Source organism: Culex quinquefasciatus, chromosome 2 (assembly GCF_015732765.1).
Source record: "Culex quinquefasciatus strain JHB chromosome 2, VPISU_Cqui_1.0_pri_paternal, whole genome shotgun sequence".
In the NCBI taxonomy this organism is placed as follows: domain Eukaryota; kingdom Metazoa; phylum Arthropoda; class Insecta; order Diptera; family Culicidae; genus Culex; species Culex quinquefasciatus.
Genome location: NC_051862.1, coordinates 170129251 through 170155396, shown reverse-complemented (window position 1 = coordinate 170155396; position 26146 = coordinate 170129251). Strand labels below are relative to the sequence as shown.

At 40.1% G+C, this 26146-nt stretch overlaps 2 protein-coding genes across 5 annotated transcripts in view; one reads left to right on the top strand and one right to left on the bottom strand.

Annotated features, from left to right (window-relative positions):
• Positions 1–1094: 1094 nt before the first annotated feature.
• The window catches only part of LOC6031316, a 30223-nt gene continuing 5171 nt past the window's right edge, over positions 1095–26146 (bottom strand). Inside the window, exons 2-15 of one of the 4 annotated variants that reach the window (XM_038252412.1) lie at positions 23353–23522; positions 22988–23276; positions 22724–22915; positions 22481–22657; positions 17284–17466; positions 15136–17229; positions 14707–15075; positions 14310–14648; positions 14091–14241; positions 4016–4134; positions 3647–3957; positions 3219–3582; positions 2982–3167; positions 1095–2917 (exon numbers count right to left, since the gene is read on the bottom strand). In XM_038252412.1, the coding sequence (XP_038108340.1) occupies positions 2673–2917; positions 2982–3167; positions 3219–3582; positions 3647–3957; positions 4016–4134; positions 14091–14241; positions 14310–14648; positions 14707–15075; positions 15136–17229; positions 17284–17466; positions 22481–22657; positions 22724–22915; positions 22988–23276; positions 23353–23522 (5189 nt within the window). In that variant the 3' untranslated portion in view covers positions 1095–2672. The remainder of the gene's footprint in view (positions 2918–2981; positions 3168–3218; positions 3583–3646; positions 3958–4015; positions 4135–14090; positions 14242–14309; positions 14649–14706; positions 15076–15135; positions 17230–17283; positions 17467–22480; positions 22658–22723; positions 22916–22987; positions 23277–23352; positions 23523–26146) is intronic. The other 3 variants (XM_038252414.1, XM_038252413.1, XM_038252415.1) reach the window with 3 other exon arrangements.
• On the top strand, positions 10465–14133 carry LOC6031319. Its single transcript, XM_001842080.2, has 4 exons — positions 10465–10880; positions 10942–11445; positions 13809–13938; positions 13999–14133. The coding sequence occupies exons 1-4, from the start codon at positions 10644–10646 to the stop codon at positions 14082–14084; spliced, it is 957 nt and encodes a 318-aa protein (XP_001842132.2). The 5' UTR covers positions 10465–10643; the 3' UTR covers positions 14085–14133.

Below are 26146 nucleotides of genomic sequence, written 5' to 3'. Positions count from 1 at the left end.
GGGGGTGAGATTGGGTTTATAACGGATTTTACCTTTGCTCAGGTTCTTTTCAATTAAAATGAATTATGTTGTGTAGGGAATATCCTAAGCTGACTTAGCTAGAAAAATCTCGTTCCTAGAGCAAATCCTGTAATTGCTGCCAAAGCTGTCTAAAGTTAAGGAACGTTTTTGGCCAAAATGACCTCTTGAAAAATAAACTTTTTAATATTTTTGTTGGAATTGCTCGAAAAGTACCAAAATGTTTGAAAATCTCTTCTTCAAACATTGTAGCATGTTAATAAGATTCCCTCGAACAAGGAACACTGTTGGATGACTTGTTTTTGCCATGTCTTTGCATTTAAGCATCATTTTAGCTTTATATGACCCAATGTCACCCCCTCTAAGGGGTGATATTGGGTCAGTTTTGAAACGATTGGCATTAAAGGTAGAGTTCATCAAATTCTACCATATTTTGGGAAAATGTTAGTAAACTAAATTTAGCTTTTTCGACAGTGTTTTTTTAATTTCAGATGAATTTTCGGCTTGCAGTCGTTGAAAGCAGCTCAAACACTTATTTGTGTACTTTTTTTTAATACACAAATAAGTGTTTGAGCTGCTTTCAACGACTGCAAGCCGAAAATCCATCTGAAGTTAGTAAACTATCTAAAAACAATTATACGTTAAATAATTCTCGATGATATTCAAACTGATTTGTTATTAACACGGAGAAAAAAGAGTTCCCAAAATCGTGAACAAGCGTTCATTAAAATGGGAACCACGAACAAACTGTTCAAATCCCATGGTACGATTTTGAAAAACGTACCATGGCATTTGAACACTTTATTCGTGGTTCCCATTTTCATGAACGCTTGTTCACGATTTTGGGAACTCTTTTTTCTCCGTGTAAGAAATAACGAGAGGTGCATCGTTTTTTGACCCATAGTAACCCTCACGGTACCAAAGATTAGTGACAAAACATTAGATTATGAAAAAAGTGAAAGTGAAACTTTACGTTCAATGTTTTTTGTGGGCATTTTGAAATCGATAGTTTTTATTAATTTCTACAATGATAATATTATTTAAACTGTGTGATATTAAAATGAAAACTGCCCAGCTGGTATGATTGTTGTCATTTATTTCAAATACAATATATTTACGTTTACATTAACAATTGCCATAAAGAAACAATGTATTCAGCTCAAGCCACTACTCAACACCTACACCACCGAATTGCTCCTCGACCACGTGCTTGTTCAAGTATTGTTTATAGTAATATATTATCATAAAAGCACTACAAATTCATTAGATTTACGTGTGTTTGCGTGGGAGAAGGGTGGAGGGGATTATTTCAATTGCATGCGTCTCTCAGTCCTGACAACTATTATGAGTTGAATCGAAAAAAATAAACTAAATAAATTACACACACTCATTGCGCGCACCCCTTTCCTGCCTTCATCTATGTACATGTGTAATAACAACTCCTCGTCGTGTGGGGTGGTCACATCCCTTAATGTACACTGAAAAAACGTAAACAAAGTGGCTTTATTTTGATTTTTTTTTAGTGTCTACATTTAACGCCTTCCGTTCAATTAATATTTATGAGTCAAATTTGCAGTGCCATCCAATTTGTATGCATGCTGATTCGTTTAAAAAATATATAACTACAGATATCCATCAGACAGCCTGTCATAAATTATCTTACTTACCTTCTACGTGTAAGTGTGCGTGTGTATGTGTGCATGCATATGTGAATTGGTGGGTGTGCTATACGATATGGGAAATTTCAGCTGATGAGCCATCACACACACACATACACAACCACAATTCAGGGTAAATTGGGAAACTGGAGTCAGGGGAGGGAGATGAACCGCACTAACATTACGCCTACCAACAAAACCAATTTACATTTACAACATCGCCATTGTATTTATCGTTCTCATTTGCCATCATTAATATGATTGCGCATTATCATAGATCCAACATCGCGGTAATTGATTTTTCCAGCCCATTCTCCTGCTGCTCTCTCGGTGGTTTAAAAGAGTGGAGAAGAGCATGGAAGCCGGGAGTTAGGGTGGTTCACTTTTGGATGAAAATGACAATATCCTTCGTTTTTAGTGAACAGAAAAACAACCATGACAACGAGGCAAGTCAAAAAAAGTTTCTGATTGTTTTTAGTTTTTTTTTTTTTGTTTATAAATTTGTTTACTAAGAATCATTGAATTTAAAAGTAGATGACTATTATTACTGTTTTAAAGAATCAAATAAAGTTTTTTTGAATACGACTTTCCCATTTTCATACAACCGCGAACCACCCTCCCGGAAGTGCTAGAGACGGAAGATTGTGAACCATTAACAACAAGCAAATAAAGCGTTGACTGCTCTACGCAAATTAAATTTTATGCCACTCATGTGCCTGCCAGAGAGGCGAACTTTAACGTCATCTTAATGAGTGTCTCTCTATTTATGATGCCACCTTCGACAGTTAACTTTAAACAGTCAATGTGTGTATGTGTTTGTTTGTTTGCTTTTATATCATGCCATTAAAATTTGATTGATCCACGTGGAACACTTGCCCCGACGACTGTCGTCACCTTGCTCGACGCTTGGCCTCTACATTTTGATTGATATATTTAATTGTTTACTGCTTGGTGAAACCGGAAACCACCCTAAACTTCATCACTACAACCCCCTCCTTAGTTGTCCCGCTTGTAGAGACCCTTGGCGTCACTGCGCACGTTGACGGCCGCGTCCGGATTGACGCACGTAGGGATTGCGTTCGACCACTTGCCGTTCTTCAGACACTTGAGCATCTTGGCGCCGCGCAGCTCCAGACCGGCGTCACACGTGAAGGTGATGCTCTCGCCGATCGAGTAGTAGAACTTGACCGACGACATTCGGCCGCTGATGGCGGTTCCCGGGTACGAGCACGCCTGGACGCCTGTTGGAGAGGAAAAATGTCATCATGTTGTCGATTACAATAAACGAAGAATTTCACTACTCACACTTTGGTAGCCCTCCCGACCACCGTCCGTTATCCTGACAGGCGATGATCGGCTGGCCCTGCATCATGTACTCCGGGTTGCAGTTGAACTGCACCACGTCACCGGCCCGGTACGGGGGCGTCCCTTGGGCGTATCCATTCTGCGGCGCACCGGGATGGAAGCACTGGACCTCTGCGGGGGACAAGTCTCAACATGGAATAGAAATAAACGGATCCACCTCGTCACAACTCAACTTACCGACACACGAGGGAAACGGTGCACCCCACTCGCCCGACGGCAAACAGATCGCCTCGCTGGGTCCCCTCAGGCCGTAACCCGGCGGACAGGAGAACGCCGCCCGGCCTCCAACTTCCCGCGACAAAATGGCCACCCGAGGTGCGGACCCATTGCTGTTGGCCTGGATGGGGACTTCACCGCACTCGACACTCTCGCAAACCGGCAACGGAGCACTCCAGTTTCCACTTGGTAGACAGGAGATCTCCGGCGTTCCAATCAAGGCGTTCCCATTGGTACAGGAGAACAACACCCTGGTCCCCATCATGGTCTCCAACGTGCTGGCGGAAAGTCCTCGACGCACCTGGATCTCATTGCAGTGAACGGGCTGTAAACGAAGATCACCAACTTAAAAAAAAACACAACCTAACAAACCCAAAAACGAAACCCACCTTCACGAACACCTCCACCGAATGGGTGTGCCGGGCCGGCGTTACGCACGTGAACGTCCCCGAATCGTCCTTGACCGCGTGCATGATGCTGATACGGTACTCTAGCTGCGGATCACGACCCTCGTCCGAACTCCAGCCTTCCGGATACTTTCGATAGTCATGGCTCACGTTCCACTTGGGATTGCCGAACCGTCGCATCCACAGACACTCCAGGTGGACCGTCGTGCCCGGATACACGATCAGCTTGCCGTCGTTACTCTGCGCGATCGGACCGTTCTGGTGCCGGATCAGAATCGTCGGCGGTTTCTCCACTGTAAGTAGACATTTCACTGGTTAAGGTACTCTCGGGGTCACCGCGTTCAATCTTACTAGCATAGTCATTCTCTTGGTTCAACCCGAAACACGACGGCTTCTGACCGGTCCACTCTTCGCGAACGCATGTCCTCACGCTGGTTCCGATCATGGCGTACTTGCCAATGTCCACACATCTGCAGTAGAGAAAGTACAACAAAATCTCAGTCTCAGCATTGAAAAAAATAATAATTATAAAACAGTGTACTGCCCATGATCGCATAAATGTCCCATATGCATTTTCATCACTTTTGAGTTATTGATGCAGTTTGGTTCAAAATCGTGTGCTCTTTCTAAAGAGCCTATAACATCCAGTACTTTGTTCTAGAAATCGGGAGGAAATCCAGTTTTTTCGTGAAAACTTAACACGTAGCCTTATGTGTGGGACAAACTTCAAATGCGTTTTTCTTAGTTTGCTGTTTTTGCATATGGGACATTTATGCGATCATGGGCAGTGTAGTAGTTTAAATAGCAACTTGTAACTTTGCCAAAGTTTTGAAAAAAATAATATATGTTTTTGGGGATTATACTTTAGCAGCATTCTGACCAACATCCCATTTTTAACTTTCGTATTTTTATCGATTTTTCCGTAATTTACTTTAGAGCAATTGTCCACCAAACCCGGAAATGGATTTACTTATATTTTTTATCTGGCTCAAACTTTGTGGGGGCCAAAGAAGCCATTTTGTGTCATTGGTTCACCCATACAATTTTGGCAGCTGACCTCATGTTTTTATGTAAAATCGAATTTGCAATCGCAAAGTTGTTCGAATTTCAATGTTAAAAAATAAAACATTTTCAAAATTCCCCGATCTTTTCGAAAAAAACATTTTTCAATTTTTTTGATCAAAACTAACATTTTAAAAGGGCCAAACATTCAATATTAAGCCCTTTTGAAATGTTAGTCTTGGAATCTGATCGCAAAATTTCACGAATGTTTCATATTTTAACATTGAAAATCGGACCATTATTTGCTGAGAAATCGACATTAGAAAATGGAAGGTTGTTGGGTGAGACTTAAAAAATCACTATTTTTGATTCTTTTTTTTAGCCGCTGTACCTCAGCAACCAGCGGTCCATCTTCAATGTTTCTTAGACGAAATTGTAGGAAATTTTCTGAATTTTCCGATTTTTTTTAAGATGGACAATTAAGGACACTATTTTAAAAAGTCAAAAATCCGGAATTTATCAGAAAAAAAATAACTTTGAGTGATTATATTTTGAAAACGGTGCATTTAATCAAAAAAATGTCAAGTACTTTTCGATTGCAAATTCGAGGAACTATTTAAAAAAATTATAACTCATCGGCAACATTTTGTTCCATACTTCTGAATGGCATAAAAAAATCGGGGTTTTGTCCCCTAAAACATAAAAAAAAAACAAATAAAAAAAATACGGATTTTGGGAAATTGTTTTTTTTTTTGTAAAAAAAAGTCAATTGAAATATTTCAATGTTTTTTTGTGTAGGGTATATGGCCCTATTTTGGACCTACTATGCAAAGCATCAACATAATTTGCATTGTTCTCAGGAAAGATCTAACTAATTTGGCCTGTTTCAGGATTGTTTTGTGCCTTAATTTATGCTTAACAAAGTGTACTATTGAAAATTGAAAATAATTTAACCATTTCATTGTAATAAGCATTTCAAGTAAAACATTTTTTGGATGCTTTTTGGACTTATTGAATGTATTTTGGAGACATCGCTGAACCTATTTTGGACCCACACTCTGATTGGTTGAAATTTTGACAACTCGAATTGCGGCGTGGTTCGGCAACACGCACACCTACAAAAACTCGGTTTGATAAACCAAAGGGCCTATCCACGATTATAATTTGGGAAATATTTATTTCAGAAATTCAATAATTATGATAAAACAATGGATTTGAATTTAAAAACGTGTTTTAATTATATTGAATGGAAACTCACGCATCTTTAGCAGGTCTCTGTCCTATTTACAATTTGCGTATTCTTACGACCTAATTGTTCAAGCATTAGAACGTAAAAGACAACCCGTTAATAGTCGCAATAAAAACACATTAACATAAAATTAAATGAAGGACAGAGATACATAACATGTTATAATGAAAAAAGGTGCTAAATTTTACGCAGAGCTTAAGTTCAAATATTATTAAACAATCAAGAAATTTTAAAGGGAGATTATAGCTTGTAACTTGGTGTGAAACTTTATCATCTGTCATGTTAAACTTTACAGTTGCTTGACAAAAAGTTTAACTACATGTTGCACTTTTAAAAACAATGTAATATTTGAAAAAATCATTGTTTGAATACCAGGGTGCCTTTGATATTCATAGTTTGTCTTGTTAAAAGCAGATTTGAGGTGTTCAAACATTATTTTTACTTCGAACTTACCATCACTTAGGTTGCTGATATAATTTTTAAGAAAATCATTTAAAACTAGTTTTGTTTATTAAATTATAGATTTATATTTCATGTTTAACTGAATTCTATGAACGAATCAAAAGTTTTCGCATTTTATATGAAATTTGTTTTACTGAAAATGCCTTTAAATTAGGAGATTTTTTCAAATTATGTTTCAAAAACATATAATATTTAATAATATTTATTATTTACAAACTTATTTTACCTTTTCCTAGTAGAAGATTGTCCGAAGAATCCGAATATGCATTACGTTTTACGATTCGAAATCATGTTTATTGAGAAAATCATGACTCTTTGAGAAGATTAAAAAAATGTTATTTATCAAAATTTTCTAAATTATAGTTTACTAACTTTTTAAACTTTTCAAAATTTCATGAAAAATTCTTCATGAGGTACTTTGAGCACTTCTCTACCACGGTCAGTATGATTCCATACCATTCCGTACGTATTTAATTTGTACTCTTCATTTTGCGGAAAAATCTTAAACCTATCAAAGTCACCCCAGCTATCAAAGTCACCCAGATTTACGGTAATCAGATATGTCTCAAATCATAAAATTCATAAAGTAAACATCGCATTAACTTCTTTTGCTGGTTTAATTGTGTTTCTAGCATGATTGACACGGTAAAATCTAAAAGTGTAATTTATTATAAGCCAACGCTGCCAATTGTGAAAAAATACGTTTTACCTGTATTTGTTCAAAATTATATATAGCTAGATATGAAAAAATCAGTTTAAACTTACAAAAAATATAATTTCCATATGTATATTTCTGATTAGTTTGCAATACGTCGTAACAGCCATCACGATCTCAAACAGTTTTTTTAAAGATCAAACCAATTTTTGTTTGTTTTCCATTAAAGAGAATTCAAAAGACGTGCAGATGACAATTCAAAGTATTTTTGCCTTCCTCACCTTACTGAGGAAAGGCTATAAAATCACTCAGAAAACGAACTTCTTAGTATTACCTCCTAGACCCACCTTCATGTATACATATCGACTCAGAATCAAATTCTGAGCAAATGTCTGTGTGTGTGTTACTAGGGCGCTTTCTATACAGAAAAAAATTATAATTCCTTCTCATGTTTTGCATGTTCTTAATTTTTTTTAAATAAAATTATAGCATTATCTTTTAAGTTAAAAAAATATGCATTACGTACAAAAAAAATGCAAATTCATATGGCTTTAAATTTTAAAGTATATTGCCCGAAAACAAGAACGCAACGCAAAAAAAAAACTTTGAAACCAGGTTTGTATGATTCGATTATTCGAAGTTCCTACACTCAACGGGTAGTATTGATATACGAGCTCAGCTTAGCCGAGCAGTTCAATCAGATTTCGGTCATTCGATTTTTTTTTGTATTTTTAATCCGACTGAAACATTTTTGGTGCCTTCGGTATGCCCAAAAAAGCCATTTTGCATCATTCGTTTGTCCATATAATTTTCCATACAAATTTGGCAGCTGTCCATACAAAAATGATTTATGAGAATTCAAAAATCTGTATCTTTTGAAGGAATTTTTTGATCGATTTGGTGTTTCCGGCAAAATTATAGGTATGCATAAGGACTACACTGAAAAAAATGAAGCACGGTGATTTTGGTAATTTTTTATTTAACTTTTTGTCACTAAAACTTGATTTGTAAAAAAACACTATTTTTATTTTATTTTTCATTTTTTGATATGTTTTAGAGGACATCAAGTGCCAACTTTTCAGAAATTTCCAGGATGTGCAAAAAATTTTTGACCGAGTTATGATTTTTTTAATAAATACTGATATTTTTAAAAAATTGAAATATTGGTTGTAAAAAAAATTCAACTTCATTTTTCGATGTAAAATCGAATTTGCAATCAAAAAGTACTTTAGTGAATTTTTGATTAAGTGCACCGTTAATTGCTGAGATATTGCTATGCAAGTGTTTAACCCTCTAACGCCCATGGTTACTCCAGAGCACCACTAATTTTTGTATTCAATATTAAATTTCTCTGCAACCATGCATTTTTTTAACCTTGTTTAACCTGCATTAGTTTATGTAGAATGTTAACTTATATCCATAAAAATTTCATTCAATTTGGTCGATTCAGTTACGAGTAATGTTGAAAAACGTAAAAATCTCTATTTTGCTCTTGGCGGGAAGGGGTTAAAATCAGGAAAATTGATGTTTTCTAAGTCTCACCCAAACAACCCACCGTTTTCTAATGTCGATATCTTAGCAACTAATGGTCCGATTTACAATGTTAATATATGAAACATTCGTGAAATTTTCCAATCTTTTCGAAAAAAAATATTTTCAAAACTTTTAAACCAAGACTAGCATTTTAAAAGGGCGTAATATTGTTAGTATGGACAGCTGCTAAAATTGTATGGACAAACTAATGATGCAAAATGGCTTCTTTGGGCGTACCGAAGGCACCAAAAAGTTTCAGTCGGATTAAAAAATACAAAGATTAAAATTCTTAAAAAAGATCGAAAAAGATCGATCGTAGAGAATTGCTCAGCTGCAATATATTAGTTAAAAAAGGAAACATTTTTTGTAGCAAATCCACTATGACAGTTTTTGATATATGTTTTCCTGTGGGTATAGAAACATTCGGATAATCGATTACAGTTTAATCAAAAGCTGCACCATCCTTTCAATGGTTTCTATTTTCAGCATAAATTCAAGTTGAAAATCCATCCCGGAAAATACTTCAAAAGCAACCTCTAGCCAAAACTAACATACCAAGTGACATTGACACTCAACACAGTCGCAATGTGTGTGTGTGTGTGTGTGTGTGTGTGTGTGTGTGTGTGTGTGTGTGTGTGTGTGTGTGTGTGTGTGTGTGTGTGTGTGTGTGTGTGTGTGTGTGTGTGTGTGTGTGTGTGTGTGTGTGTGTGTGTGTGTGTGTGTGTGTGTGTGTGTGTGTGTGTGTGTGTGTGTGTCCGGAATCGGTTGAACTCGCCCACCCAAACCATAAAACGACTACGAAACAATACCTAAAACACCACAAAAGCAGAACGGATATTTCAACATGAAAGGATACCGCATACATCCCACAGTCACACACTCAAACAACAAATGTTGCAATCGGAAGACCCGAACGTGGGGGTGGAAAAGGGGGTGGGGGGTTGGGTTTTGCGCTCCAGTTTTCCTGAATGGGACGCAATTGATAAATGCGGGAAGTGAAAAGTTAAAGTGAGAAACCCAGAGCGATGAGAAGAGGCAAGTGGAGCTAAGTGTCGCGGTGGAGTGGCAGTTAAAACATCTGGCGGGTGCGGTGGAGCACTGATAACGAATTTAAGAGTTACTGGGATGGTGGGTAGGGGTTGTTAGGGATACAATACAAAATGGCAATTTGAAGACATCGCACATGGAGAAGTTTTAGATTGAAAAATGTAAAAAATAAAGACAATAAAAAACCACTTTCAGATAAAATAATCATTGCTGTTACAGGTAAGCTCTTCAAAAAAGATTTGTTTTTAATTATCTTATAGAGGGAGCGGGAGTAATTTCAAGAATCAAGACTTCTCAAATGTTAGGCAGCTTGTGAACAATTTTTCTTCACAGAATGCGTCAATTGAATGTTTTCTAGCTACCTTCACCAATAAAACTGACCTACAAAAATTTACAAAAATGACTACGCAGGCTCAACTCGACATTTTACATGCAATTTTTGGATTGTATGCAACAGCGACGAACCGTTCCAATTCTCCATTCATCAATGGAGAAAAACCATTTGGCCCTGTCTAAATATTTTTGAAAAATTCAAAGCGCACTTGTATCTGGGGGGATCCCAAAGAACCTTTAGATAATCGTGGCTTCGAATAATCGAGTCTAGACTTCACTCACCAACACTCAACGGTAGCTTCAGAATATCACCTCAAAACTGTCAGGCACCGAAAATTTCCGACTTCCACTTCGTCAATCTCAACCACAAAGTTTCACCTTACTGCAATAACCCACTCAAGTCCCAATTAATCCCACCTCCTCGCGCAAACTTTCCCACTGTGCACAAACTGCGCTGACAAATTGAAAAACACTTCCCCGCGCCGCCGTTCTAAATTGTTTGATCAGTCCGGAGGAAAACTTTTTCCAGTGCAGACGCGCGCGTGGTTCGTTGGTCCTGTGTCGAAAAAAAAACCCTCACTCGAGCTGGGAAAGTTGGGAAAATTCCCTTTCATCCCTTTCGTGGCACTTGTCGAGTTTAAGCTCGGGGTTTTCCCGCGTGGGAACGAAAAAAAAACACTCGTTTTACACAAATAACAATGGAAGAAGTCAATAAAAAGTTGAAGAATGTTTTAATTAATTCCAGCGCGAGTGGTGTTGAGTTAAATTGTTTGCCCTCGTTTTCCACCGCCAGACGGCAGCAGTTGCAGGACTATTTGCGCTACAATTACGGGGCGGCAGTGTTACCAGCCGGCAAACGCAAGTACCAGGTCATTCTGGCATTCCTAATTTGTGCGATCGCGAGGAATTATCTCAACGAGCTTGCAAATGAAGATGTAAATGAGCCGGAAGCTGCTGCGGAAGCTTTTTTGCATTATTTTCAATTTGCATTTTCAGTGCATCCTCGAAATGCCCTCGCAGCTGCAGAAGGCGTTCCGACCGCCGCCGGAGAGTTGCAATTTTTGCGCTGGAATTCGGAGCGTTCCCCGAGTTTCCAACGTAGATCCGGATGACTTTGAGCGGAGGTACGCGTACGGTGCCGGTCCGGTCATCGTGACGGATGCAACCGCCAACTGGACGGCACCGGAAGTGTTCGACTATTGGTTCTTTGGGAAAATCTACGAAACATATGGCACCAGAAGGGGTGCGGCCCGGTGTCAGTTTTTCCCATATAAAACAGGTTTTCGGAGTCTGCAGGAAGCGTTGAGCTTGGAGGAAGCTCGGGTTAACTATGAGCCCGGAACGGAACCGTGGTACTTTGGGTGGAGCAATTGTGATCCGGTGATACTGAAGGTGCTGCGGGAGCATTACGGGAGGCCGTACTTTTTGCCCCGGGCGTCCGAGAATAATGCGGTCGATTGGGTGTTTATGGGTGGGACCGGGTTGGGGGCACATATGCATGTAAGTTGGACATTTATAGCATTTATCCGTACCCGACGGTTTTTTTTTGGTTTTGGTCCAATAGTTTTGCATTTTATTTTCATCTATCCTTCATGGAAATAAATAATTTTTTAATTTTTAATAAATTTCATCAAAAAATTAGTTAACACACATTATAATTCGTATAAATAATCCGTAAAATAAAATATTAGAAAAAAAACAAAAACAATTATAACAAAGTTGTTAATCGATAAAATTATCGTCGATAATATTCATCGTCGGGACAATAACGATAATCTATCGTTATCGTTATTTCGATAATTCGATAATTGGACGATAACTTTAAATCTTTCTAAAATCCATTAATTCAACCATATCATGTAAAATTTTCAATGCTTTCGCTAAGCATATTTTTTTAATATGTTCACTAGTATAAATTTATACTCAAAATTGTTCACAAAATAACTTATTTTTTCAAAAATACTCAAATTTTCATAATTTGCAATATGGGTATCAAACGAAGCGAAATTTCGTATTTTTCTTTCACTTTATTTAAATATTTTTTGAAAAAAAAAAATTACACGAATTACCGTATTTTTTCGAAAATACTCAAATTTTCAAAATATGCAATATGGGTACCAAACGAAGCAAAATTTTGTGTGCTTTTTCACATTAAAAGAGCTTTTTTTTAAATATAAAAAAATCACAAAATACCGTATCTTTTCGAATATACTCAAATTTTTATAATTTCCAAAATGGGTATCAAACGATTTGAAAATTTGTTTGTTTTTTCACATTATTAGATTATTTTTAGAAAATTTGCAATACGAACGAATTGAAATTGTGTGTGCTTTTTCATTTTATTTGAGTTTTTTGAGAAAATGGCAGTGCGTGGCCGAATGGTTACGCTGTCCCCTTTGTAAGCGGATGATTCTGGGTTCGATTCCCATCTGCTCCAACCTTCCATCGGATGAGGAAGTAAAATGTCGGTCCCGGCCTTGGTTGTTAGGCCGTTAAGTCATTCCAGGTGTAGGAGTCTTCTCCATGCCATAAGTACAAACAACACACCAAACCAAGCCTACTCCGGTGGAATCGCTGGCGGCGGTTGGAATCGCAATCCAAACGTCGTCAGTTCAAACACTGGGGTGGAAGGTTCCTTGGAGTAGAAAGAGGTTTGGGTGCCCTCCCCATTCAAGCCTTCGGACTCCAAGGTTCGAGCAGAAACTTGCAATAGAGACCACAAAAGACCCGGGGGTCGTTAATGTGGATGGTTTGATTTGATTTGATTTTTGAGAAAATTCTAAAATTTTCACAAATTATCGTATTTATTAGAAACTATTCAAATTATCAAAATATGCAATATGGGTATCAAACGAAGCGAAATTGTGTATGCTTCATGCATACATTCAAATTGTGTATACTTCATATCATACAAAATTTTGCGTCGTTTGATACCCATATTGCAAATTTAAAACATTTGAGTGTATTCGAGAAAAATACGGTAATTTGTGAAAAATTTTACATTTAAAAAAAACTCTAATAAATTGAAAATACATGCGAAATTTCAATTCATTGGATTCGCATATTGCAAATTTTTAACATTAGTGTATTTTTGAAAATTTAGTATTTTCAAAAATCTCTAATAAAGTGAAAAAGCATACAAAATTACGCTTCGTTTGATACCCATATTGCAAATTATGGAAATTTGAGGATTTTCTAAAAAATACGATATTTTGTGAACAATTTTGAGTACATATTTAACTTTGAAACTTAAAAGATTCTTAAAAAATATATTCTCAGTTAAAGCATTGAAAATTTTACACGATATGGTTGAACTAATCGATTTTAGAAAGATTTTAAAAATGAGTTATCCTCTTTTATCGGCGAAAAGACTATAGCCGATAGAATTAGCGAAATAACGTTAGACCCGACGATAACGATAGAACTATCGTTATCGAGCCTCGATAATTTTATCGTTAACAACCTTGGATTATACATATTTTTAATTGCTTTCACGGACTCACTCACAATATTCCGTGTAAGTCAATTACATAACTCTACACTTTGGAAGGCTGAGTTTTTTCCTGTTGACTTCTCATCGAGTTCCATCAGAACAAGGTTTTCTGAAAACAAAGCCTTATGGAGACGCTTGGTTTCCTAAAAAAAAATTAAGGAGACACTTGGTGTCTTAGTATAATCCAACAGTATTTATAACCGCATTGAGTTTTTATTACCAGAGCTGAGAAATTGGCTAAAATTATTTATTATTTATTTATTACAGAACTCGATAAGAAATAAATTGGGGAAATAATAGACTTCCAACATGTAGAGTTGTGTAATAGTAGTAGGATACCTAATTGATTATTTTTAACATGTCATTTCAGGTAGACAACGTCCGTCTGCCGTCCTGGCAGTCCCAGCTAAAAGGAGCTAAAGAGTGGATACTTGCACCACCACCAGAATGCTACTACAGCTGTGATTTCCTCTCCGTCGTAGTTCAAACTGGAGATACAAGCAAGTTTAATTTGAAAGTTCAATTGAATCAACTTTAATCCCGACCTTCCCCCATTCCAGTCGTCCTCGACACCAACAAGTGGTACCACAAAACGAACGTACTGTCGGGCGAGATCAGCATCACCGTCGGTGCGGAGTACGACTAAACTAACCTGGAGATGATGGTCGTCATCGGTGGAAACTCCACGATATCCTCTCTTATCTCGAGATCGTTGTAGAAGCTGACCACGTGCGGCTCGTTGTTGCGGAACACGCACGATCCGTTCGCGGACGGAATCCTGTGGTACGCCGGGTCGTCGTCCTCTGTGTGCGAAATAAATGTATGTTTGACTACCCTCTTGTGTGCAATTTTTTGTGTTTTCATTGCTTACCGCAGTTCATCGAACGCCCTATCCACAATCCGTCCTCGCAGATAATCTTCCACGTGGTCTGCTCACCGGTAATACTGGCGATGCAGTCGAACGTGATCTCCGTACCCGAGTGGAATCCCTCCTCGCTGTCGTCAATTTGTTCTCCGTTCTTGTACACCAGCGAACCGTGAATCTTGCCCGGAGGACCACAATCCCGACCGTCGTTCTCATCTTCGGACGAAGTCACGTTAGCACCGTCAAGGACAATTATCGAACTGCTGTCGTCGTCCCGTGACTTCCGCGATGCGGCAATATAGCCACAGTTGAGCGTTTCCGGAGTCAGCGATCCAAGGGCACAATCTGTTTGGAAACACGTTCATTCAGTCCAATGTATTACCTATGTTGAGTAACAACCTACCCATTTGAACCGCCGCCATGTTCCCCATACCACTCTCGCACTGTATCATCACCGAACTCCCATGCGCAATGGTCAACCCGGCCCGGTATCCTCCCTGGTACATGGCGTGCATGATCTGGGGTAGAACGCACGGCGCCGGAAGACACTCCGGCAGCGAACTGACCGCCCACTCCCCATTCCAGCAGCGCAGATTCGACGGCCCCTGCGTGTTGTACCCGGGATCGCACTGGAAACTGATCATCAACCCGTTCTCGATGGTTTCCATGGGGGTCAGTGAAACCGTGGACGACTTGACCGCGTCCATCGTCGTCATGTCGACCGGCGAGGCGTAGTACTTGCCGTGTTCCGTCGAGGGTGCGAAGCATGGTTCTGAAAAAGGTAAAAATCGTTTAGTAGCCCCGGATTTATCACAGTTGAGTTGATACTCACTCATACTGCAGGTTGGTTTGATCGGCTTCCATCTTCCCCGGACGCACTTCGAGGTAGCGTTCGGGCTCACCATATTGGACACGTACCCCTTGCTGCACGTCACCTTCACGATCGTACCCGGTCCAAACGTTTCGTTGGGATCCTTGCCGGGTCGCACGATCTCCAACAGAGCGTACGACTCACTGGCCAACGGTTCACACGGTCCTTTGAACTTGATCTTCTTGTTCGCATCAAGGCCATCAACCCCGCTGGAATCGGTTTGATTCTGCACCGCACGGCTATTCTTACGGGCACGTCGAGTATCTTCGGCGGATGATGCTGCTGGTTCCCTGGTGGTATCACGCTTTCGACGAATGATTTGCGAATGAAGCTGCTCCATCAGATTGGCCGGCGAAACCGGTTTCTTTTCCGCAAGAGAAAAGGACTGATCAGATGGAAATTTATTCTCTGATCGTCCGTGAACCTTTGGAGATACTTCGGAGGCAAACTGCCAACTGGTGTGGTACTTTCCAGTCAGCGGAGGAGGGAAGTAGTTGGAGTAAATGTCGTTCTCCGTCAATGCAATCGAATGATTGCCCTCGGGTATATCGTGAAAGTCGTACTTGTACGTCGATTCTTCGTTGATATCCGGAATGGCTATGGGAGGCTGCACCTTTGGCTTGACTCGTGACTTGTTAATTTTCGGTTTAACCACACGTGGCTCTTTGGTTGTGAGTTCATCTTCGAAGTCGTTTGCTCCGATACGCGCTTTGTGGACCACCCTATTTCTCGACAAAGATTCCGGATCGTTCGTGTACCATCTGCCATCTTGTACGTTAATTTTGTGGTTCTCCTGCAGAGGACGCATTCTGTTATATCCTAACAAGTTCTGAACGTAGTTCCTGTACTTGGCCTTAATCCTCTCGTAATACTTGTTGTAAGCCTTCTCCACATCTGACAACTCACGGCGTTCCCGAGTCAACACTGTCTGGAAAGCATTTCGTAGGAACGCATTTCTGTTTGCTTCAATGCTGCGTTTCGCTCGAAATCTTTGAAAATCATCAAAATTGTAATGCCTCTTGTGAGGTAACTGCCCCCGATATCCAACAACACTTCGTTTTGCCACCGCGTGTTGTTCCATCGGATACATACGGTGGTATTCGTCATGCTCGTCCAACTTGCGCTTTAAGTAACGATAGTGTTGGTTTAGGTGGTTAGATCGGTGGAATCGTAATCTCAAGTCGATCGATCGACGCCTTCTAGTCCAACGAAGGCGAGGATGTTGACCCGGAATGCACTGGGGCAGTTCACGTGGACTCCATTTCCCACCGATGCACGTTGCACCTGGAGGACCCACGTCAATCACGTATCCTTTGTCACACTCATACATAATCTGCTTGTTGTTAATCACCTTCCTCACGTACGGTCGATAGTCGTATAGACCCATGTTCCCTACCAGAAGCACCTTCCCGTTGGGAATATACCCTGGGAATGCACAATACACTTCCTGACACTGCGGAGTCTCTCCCGTCCAGTTGCCGAACGAACAGATCAACACGTAATCGTTCGGATTGGATAGCTCTTTACCTCCCGGTGCCGTTAGGTTATATCCATCCTTACACTTGAACCTCGCCCTCATACCGTGCTCGGTCTTCGGCGCAAGAACCATTCCGAACTTTGGCGGTTTTGGCATGGTCTTACACCGCGCCGGGGCACAACGCGGAATCACACTCCACGTTCCGTTGTTGCACGTCGGTGGCGAAAGCGAAGAGAACGGAAACTCATAGTGCTCGTCACAAATCACTTCCAGCACTGTACCGTGCTTGACCTTTGAGCTGCTTCCACTGGTTGGCACGATCGTCGTCGAGTTGACGTCTATGTCGAACTCAATGGGTATGACCTGTCCTTGCGATATCGACGGCACGACGCACGGAGCCAAACACTGTGGCAGAGGATACCTCCAGCGGCCGTCGATTTGGCACACCGAAGAGGTGTTCCCTACCAGCAGCATTTCCGGATGACACCGGAAGATGATACTCGCTCCAAGGCCGGTGCCGCTTTCGATGTTCTCCAGCCAGCCGTTGTACAGCGTGCCCGGATGGCCGCAGTTGATCTCTGCAATGAAACTGGTTTAGAACTACGGAAGTTCTCCCAAAAGAAGATTGTAACCTTTGCACGCCGGTAGCGTTCCCGTCCAGCGCTTGTCCGCACCGCAACGGCGCGAACTCTCGCCCACCAGAGTGTATCCGTACCGGCACTCGTAGCTCACGACGGAGTTGTACGAGGTGCTGGTGTAGATGGCTTTGCCGTTACGGGGATTCTCCGGAGAGGGACACTGCACGGAGGTGACCACTGGAATGTTAGAAGGCAGTTGAATATTGACGGAATGGTTGGTAATCCGGATAAAAGTCGTAGTCGGAGATCAAGTTGTTAACTACTCCACAACCCATTCTGTCGTTTGTTCAAAATCGAACCCTGAATCAAACTTAACATAGGATTGTGATATTTGGAAGGAAACGTAAGCTAAATGAGAAGAAGAAGAAGATTGCAAAATGGTCTATCCGATAGCTAAAAGATCATGAAATGAAACCTAAAGCAGTAGGGTGTGACTAGTGGATTGTACCGCGCGCTGTGGACTCAACTCCCTTCCTCAAAACTACCACCGCCAATCGCTAATACTCGCTCGCAAGTGATTCATTTTGCATTCTTCTTCTCTTCATAGCTAGCTTTTTTTTTGCTCTGATTTTGTTTTTTATAACTTTTTGTTTATTTTCAAACATCGTTTTTTTGCAGTTTGTTTCTAGCGAAACTCGCCGACAGTTCAAAAAGTAAAGTGCCAATCAAGGACGAGCCGAAGGAAAACAAAATGAAAATGAAACATGTATTAGAGATTGCGGCAATGATTTTATTGAAGAAATTAGTGTCACATTTTGAATACATTTGTTTGAATTCCTCACGTTTGCTTGCTTTTTTGTTCTCTTTCTGCGCTCTACAGTGGAATGTTGAAATTATAAGCCTAATGTTTGTTTACTCTGTGATCAAAATACTAGCCTCTAAACATCTAATTTACGATAGCTGACTAACTGTTTTAGAGTGTTTGTATTCCTTTGTTCTGAGCTCCCTGAATTATCCATCTTAGTATCCTGCAATAAATTGCTCACTTACATCACACACGCTTAATTTGTTCCATTCAATTGCTACGATTCATCAGCTCTACTGGGTTTAACAAGTGTTTAAAATTTTGTTTCTGGCCTAAGCGTCTCACAACAATGCATTTGAAGCTCCTAACATTAAGAATTGGTTCTGTGTGGGTGCTGTGTGTTGCTACTGTGCGGAATGTGGGTGTAGCCTGGTGCAGCTAGGATTTTCTACCAAATTTTCAAACTTTATTCAGCAGTGGGTTGAGCTTTTTTTATGGACGGGAAGGTAAAGGAAAACAGTTTATATGAAAATAATAGTTGGTATTCGAACGAGGTTGAATGTTTTGCTTTTCTATATGAGTTTTTTGAAGTATTGGGATGAATATGAATATTTTAAAAAATGAAGCTTTGTTTAAATGCGTTTGAAACAAGTTTATAGTTTGTTCATAACTCTGTTTTGCCTAATACTCATATCTTGTTAGGAACCTCAAAAAGCATTGTGTTCAAAATTCTCTCTAACTTATCAAAAACTTCAAATTAGCTTCATTTTTCTTTTATGAAACTTGATAGTAATTCGTCGCCGTCGTGCTAATTTGTCGTACGTGCATTTTGGGCCAAATTGAGTTGAGAACGCCATTTTGTGCAGCTCACAATGCCTCATATTTTGACCTTCACAGATCCCCAAAATTCGTTTTCAATCCTGAGATATTCAATGAAAACCAAAAACCCGATTTAATCCCACCTGGGGTGAGATAGAGCCTTTCTTACTAAAGAATATAACAATAGTAGAACTTTTTCTTTAAATTCATAACAACGACTTTGTTTATTTATAACGTCAGAAAAAAAGAAAGTCTAATGATGAAAGCAAAGTATTATAAATGATATGCTTTCGAAAAGAAATAAAAAACGATATTTTCACCAAAAGAATATTTGTAATCGTACATATTCTTAATCAAACAAGAGTTTATGATAAACGCGAGCATAGCCAGCTTCCCATGCGCCAGTGACAACGCACACCGCGGTTTTGGTTTTCTAGCTTCGGTCGAGCCCTTTTGTGTGTTGGTATTTTGGTTCATCGTACCATCGTACCGAACAAAGCAGGCGTAAAGAAAAACCGAGGTAGGGGAACTATTCCCTTTTTCAGCCTATTTATATTATCGGCCTATCAGCACTTTGCTCATGACTCGTCCAAAGTAATAAATAGCTCAAATAAAAGTGAGTAAACAACTCTCCATTGTTGATACACTTGGAAAAGTTGATTTAATAGCGGAAAACGGCAAAAGTGATGATAATTGGTCGAACGGCTTAGAGTGATTAAAATGGGTATATTTCCCCTACAAGTGAACCGCGTGTGCCGCACGGTGCAGAGAAGCTCGCCATTCAGCTTCTACATAAGTGAGAGTGTCAGAAATTGCTATTTTTAAAACCGCACCACAACACACTCAATCGCGACTACCAGCATTGAAAACTTTGAAAACGATATAAACGATGAAAAGCTTAGAAAGCTCCTATTCGAATCCAATGAACCCTGTTAAATAAACTTACGACAAATGAAGTCTACATTTAGGCGATTTTAGGAGCGCACGGGAAACAAATTGATTGTAGCCGGATGAATGTCCTATGTCACAAAAGTTTTTGCATAAACATTGGACAGTTATGCAAAAACGCATAGGGCAAAAGAAAACGAAAAGCTACAATATCTTAAACGTTGTAGGAAACATCGGTAGACAAGCTACTACAAAACGAGTATAAGTCGAGCCACAAAATAGATGCGCCAGCATTCTTGCGCCAGTGTTTGAAGCTCAACTTGACAACTTGTCGACTTGGCGACGAAGCGTCAAAAATCGATGCAGTGTGATTTTTTGACGATTTTTCCGATTAAAATTCATGCTGAATCGACACATTTACGAAGATGGAAATGACGTCCTGGCTTAAAGTAAAACCTATACCTTTCTTTAGTAAGAAAGGCAAAAAGTAAATCGCTCTAAAAATTGATCCGGATTGCCGATAGATGTCAAATTTGTTTCAGATGCTCACTCATAGTCTGTACTATGAATGCAGAAAAAAATTTCGGATAAAATCAGAAATAAAAAGTGTTGGCGAAGGTCACCAGGTGGGCTTTTACCTTTTTTTAGGGATTTTTTTTTCTTTTGGTAGGTTCATCAAACGGCTCTAACTCCAGAACCAGATTATGGATCTGGATGAAAATTTGGGAGGTTGTAGAGCTAGAAAAATGCAATTTTTGAGATAAATAAAATATATGAAAATGAAAAATTTTGACCATATTTTCATTTGAAAACTGTGTATTTTGTTGAAAAGTCTGGCCGCATCCGAAAACAGCTGGATATTTCGAAATTCGGTCTCAAAATGACCCTTGTTCAGCACGCCAGCTTTCAAATGCACTTTTAACAATCAGAATCGAAAATAGGGGAGCCGAGGATTACGTGACACAAAATTTGGCAAAAATTTTACCACACACGGACATCACTCGAACTCCACGGAATTTATTTTCTCAAAATTCGAGGGTTGAAGATAGACGAGTTCTGTCAAGGTGAATCGATAGAGCGTCAAAAATCGATGCAGTGTGATTTTTTGACGATTTTTCCGATTAAAATTCATGCTGAATCGACATATTTACGAAGATGGAAATGACGTCCTGGCTTAAAGTAAAACCTATACCTTTCTTTAGTAAGAAAGGCAAAAAGTAAATCGCTCTAAAAATTGATCCGGATTGCCGATAGATGTCAAATTTGTTTCAGATGCTCACTCATGGTCTGTACTATGAATGCAGAAAAAAATTTCGGATAAAATCAGAAATAAAAAGTGTTGGCGAAGGTCACCAGGTGGGCTTTTACCTTTTTTTAGTGATTTTTTTTTCTTTTGGTAGGTTCATCAAACGGCTCTAACTCCAGACCCAGATTATGGATCTGGATGAAAATTTGGGAGGTTGTAGAGCTAGAAAAATGCAATTTTTGAGATAAATAAAATATATGAAAATGAAAAATTTTGACCATATTTTCATTTGAAAACTGTGTATTTTGTTGAAAAGTCTGGCCGCATCCGAAAACAGATGGATATTTCGAAATTCGGTCTCAAAATGACCCTTGTTCAGCACGCCAGCTTTCAAATGCACTTTTAACAATCAGAATCGAAAATAGGGGAGCCGAGGATTACGTGACACAAAATTTGGCAAAAAATTTACCACACACGGACATCACTCGAACTCCACGGAATTTATTTTCTCAAAATTCGAGGGTTGAAAATAGACGAGTTCTGTCAAGGTGAATCGATAGAGCGTCAAAAATCGATGCAGTGTGATTTTTTGACGATTTTTCCGATTAAAATTCATGCTGAATCGACATATTTACGAAGATGGAAATGACGTCCTGGCTTAAAGTAAAACCTATACCTTTCTTTAGTAAGAAAGGCAAAAAGCTCCGAAATTTTTTGTCACTCTACATATAAAAGAAGTTTCAATTCTGTCGTGTTATCTTGTCACTCCCTGAAAATTGATGTAAGTGCGACAAAGGGCAAAGGGGTTCTCTATTGCGAGATTCCTACTTGAAACTGGTTTCCCATTCGATAGAAGGCGTGATCAGAGAAATCTCGTCTCAAAAATGAAGGCGAACCAAGGTCAACTGGGGTCAGAGGCACCACGCTTACCACTACACCACCGACCCCTTAAAAAAAATTAAACTAAAAATGCAGGGAAAATGTTTGAAACACAGAATTGTCCTTTTGTTAAACCAAATGCTTTTTTTTACTGAATTCAGTTAAATTTATTGAAATCCGCACTGCTAAATCCAGCATTTTCAGTAAATAAAAACGTGCTGAAATTTCAGCAAACTTTGACAGCTCCATACAAATTTTAACTGTAGTTCAGCGAAAAACAAACTCAAAATGTCAGTAGAGCAGTTTTCAGTAAATATTAACTGAAAACGAACCCCAGAATTTGGTGTGTAAGAATCGACGAAAATTGAATTATAACCATATTTTGTAATGCTGTAAATATGGGTGTTTTTATTCAGTATATTTAGGCCATACTTTTTCAGAACTGTAAATATGGGTGATTTTCTTCAGTTATCATATTCAACATGATTCATCTCTCTCTACACTAAATCCAGCAACAATTTGTACTCTCTGTCTGCTACGTAAAACATTCAACCTCGCTCGTGTTCAGTTTTCTGTTTCATTCCATTACGGAATTTTCCGAAAGTAGTACTCACAAACACAGGTCGGCAGCTCCTTCGGCGTCCACGATCCATCAGCCTGGCAGTATCGTTCGGATTTACCGACGAGCTCGTAGCCCTCGCCGCAGTGATACGTGACTTTGCCGCCAAAAGTGTAACTCTCGCCGGAGTGCCACCCGTGGGCCGGATCCGGAGGTTGGCCACACGAGCGAGCTAAAAAGCAGCAGGAAATAAGATGAGTTGAGATTTTGGAAACAAGGAATAGCTGCAATTTCTTACGTTCACAGGAGATGTCCGGTCCGTACCAGCTGGCCTGCCCATCCACGGCCAGACACTTGGCCCGGGGAAAACCAGCAGTAGCGTATCCGGTGTGACAGTGGTACTGAACGGTCGAATCTAGATCGAACGTGGCCTGCTCGGGAAGGGCCGAGTGGCGCGCGTGCTCGATTATCGGCGGTTGTAGACAGTAAACTGGAAGAGGCACAAACAAGTAACGGTTTTACTGAACTGAGATCACACCACAACCGGCTTAGTCAAAAACACCATTACTGTTCTGTTTGCAGATCGGCTCGCTTCCGGCCCAGGTTCCGTCCGCCTGGCAGAGACGGCTCTGCAGACCGACCACGTGGTATCCGTGGGGGCACGAGTACACGGCGCGTGATCCAAAATGATTCCCCGAGACGGTCACCGCCCCCGTCGGTGGTTGCTCCAGCGCTGGACACTCTCGGTCCGGCTTGATGCAGGACATACCGCACGCACCGTCGCACAGACACTTCTTCTTCTTACTTTTGCAGTCCTCGTCGGATGAACATTTGCGCAGACATTTTTGGCCCTGTTGTAAAATAGTACAGAGAAGAAAAAAACGGTTCTACACCTCAGCAAAAGTGACTCAGAATAGAAATACCTACCAGCAGTGTTGCCTGCTCCTCGTCTCGCGGACACTCGGTCGAGGGCGAATTCCGCGGATTCTTGTACACCCGGCCGTCGTCGTCCGCCTCGGACGATTCGTCATCCTCGTCCCACTCGGAATCGTTGTCGTCTTCCGTTTCGGTTGCCGCCGACGTCGGAATGCCGTATGCTGAGGAATGAGAAGAGGCAAAACCCGGTTAGTTAGTGGCACTGGTAGTACATCAACATTAGAATTTTGCGTGCAGAAGAGCGCGTGACTTGGCTCATCCAATCAGAGGAGGGCTAGGATTGTTTTTTTCTTCAATCGGGCAATGATCCAACCTCGATTAGACATTGTGGTGCCTTCGACTCGACGGTGCAGTCACGAAACGATGTTGTTATCTCTGGTACTACGAGTTGAGAGAAACAAGCCACCAAGCGTCTCCTCTGAAAGTTCTCCCCTAGTATAATTCCATGGAGACGCTTGATACATGAGCATAATTATGTTATTTTGAAACTGAAATTAGCAAGCGAGTTTTTACAATATAGTTACCTATAACTGTACTTATTTTGTATGAATGCTTATTCACAAACTGTACGTGGACTTCACGGAAATCTTTGTTGTACCATAAGCAGTTATGTAAAAAGTGTTTCAAAAATCCACAAGATACATTGTACAGTTTTGGCCACACATCAAAATCAAGTCGTCGCTGTCGTGCTAACTTGTTGCATGTGCATTTTGGGCCAAATTGAGTTAAGAACGCCATTTTGTGCTGCTCACAATGCCTCACCTTTTGACCTTCACAGATCCCGGAAATTCGATTTCAATCCTGAGATATTCAATAACAACCGATGAAAAAAACTTTATGCTTTGTTGTCATATTTCACATGTAAGAAGTGTGCTATCTTGGCACACTCTGAAAATTGATGTAATTGCGGCAACTGGCCAAAGGTACCTATTTCAGGTCAGAACGCGTTCGACACAAGTACGAGCTCGACTACCGTAAACAATTGTAATTATAACTCGGGACTCCAGCAACCAAATAAGCATAAGCATAAGCATAAGCATAGGTGCCCACCCGCAGTTGCTACTCCGTTATTGACCAGGACCTCCAGAAGTTACATCCACGAGCCGTGGAAGATGAGTGGGTGCTATCTTTCCTCGCTTCGCAACTTCTCAAAGGCCCCTATCATGCTGATCAATACCGGCGCCGGCCACGACCAGTGGTAGGGTCACGGGGAAGTGGATGGGAATGTTAGTCCGATACTTGAGTGATAGAGACCGCCCAATCGACTGCTTCTCCGACAAAGTATCACATGAGTTTTGAGGGGGTTAGTAGATGGGTATGAGGTCAGGATTCACGAGTGGCAGTGATGTGACCATGAGCATTTTGTTTATCGGTTGAAATTTTTAAATCTTAGGCAGCCGGCTGCGGAAAGATAGATAATTGATTATTTAAAATGGTTTATTTTTATAGAACGCGTGCCAGCCGAGCAGTAGTGCTATGGACTGGACTTATCAGTATAATTTTACTGTTTTTACAATTTAAATAACGCGAGCAAATTTCAAAAATAGTAATTAAATGACGCTTTACTCTTCATAAAATCGATTGTTTGATGAGTTAATACTAAAACTGAATGTTGGAATAAATTTTTACGATCATTTACGACGAAAATTATCGCGAAAAACCGGACTGCGCGTCCCCAGAAGCACTGCATTTATGAAGGCATTATTAAATTATTATGACCAATCACCCCATGCACACAAATAACGACACAAAAGAGACGAAAATTATCGCGAAAAAACAGGACTGCGCGTCCCCAGCAGCACTGCACTTATGAGGGCATTATTCAATTATAATGACCAATCACCCCATGCACACAAATAACGACACAAAAGAGACGAAAATTATCGCGAAAAAACAGGACTGCGCGTCCCCAGAAGCACTGCACTTATGAAGGCATTATTCAATTATTATGACCAATCACCCCATGCACACAAATAACGACACAAAAGAGACGAAAATTATCGCGAAAAAACAGGACTGCGCGTCCCCAGAAGCACTGCACTTATGAAGGCATTATTCAATTATTATGACCAATCACCCCATGCACACAAATAACGACACAAAAGAGACGAAAATTATCGCGAAAAAACAGGACTGCGCGTCCCCAGAAGCACTGCACTTCAACTCGGGACTCCAGCAACCAAATTCATCAAAACTTCGGGGCAATGCACAGAATGGTCAACCAAACAAAACGTGTTTGTTATTGTTTACATTACGTGCTCTTTTTTTGTTTATTCAAGGTCAAACATTAAAACGCGTTTTTTCTCGGAACGTCAAAAAGCGACGTGAGACAAGTTAGCAAGACAGCGTCGAAGTAGCTTAAAATATGTAACATCTTTATTAAAACATTACATCGTTGCTTATGCGCATTCTTGTGATACGTCTTCTGTAAAAAGATAGAACGTGTTACAAGATAGCACACAAGCGACGAAATCCTATTTAGAAACAAGACATTTAGTAGTACGTACGTATCTAGAATTATTTTATTAGGTTCTATGAACAAATGTAAACATTGAGTATATCCCGCTTACTCTGATGGCCATTGACATAAGGTATGGAAGCAATGTTTACATTTGCTTATAGGACCTAATAAAAAAATTGATCCCCAAAATTCGGATATTGGAGATAGACCAATTCTGTCATTGTCAATCGATCGGGCGTTGAAAATCGATCATCAATGTTTTTTTTGCAGATTTTTCGAATGAATATTTCTAGAGAAATGATTAGATTACAGAGCTAGATTTTG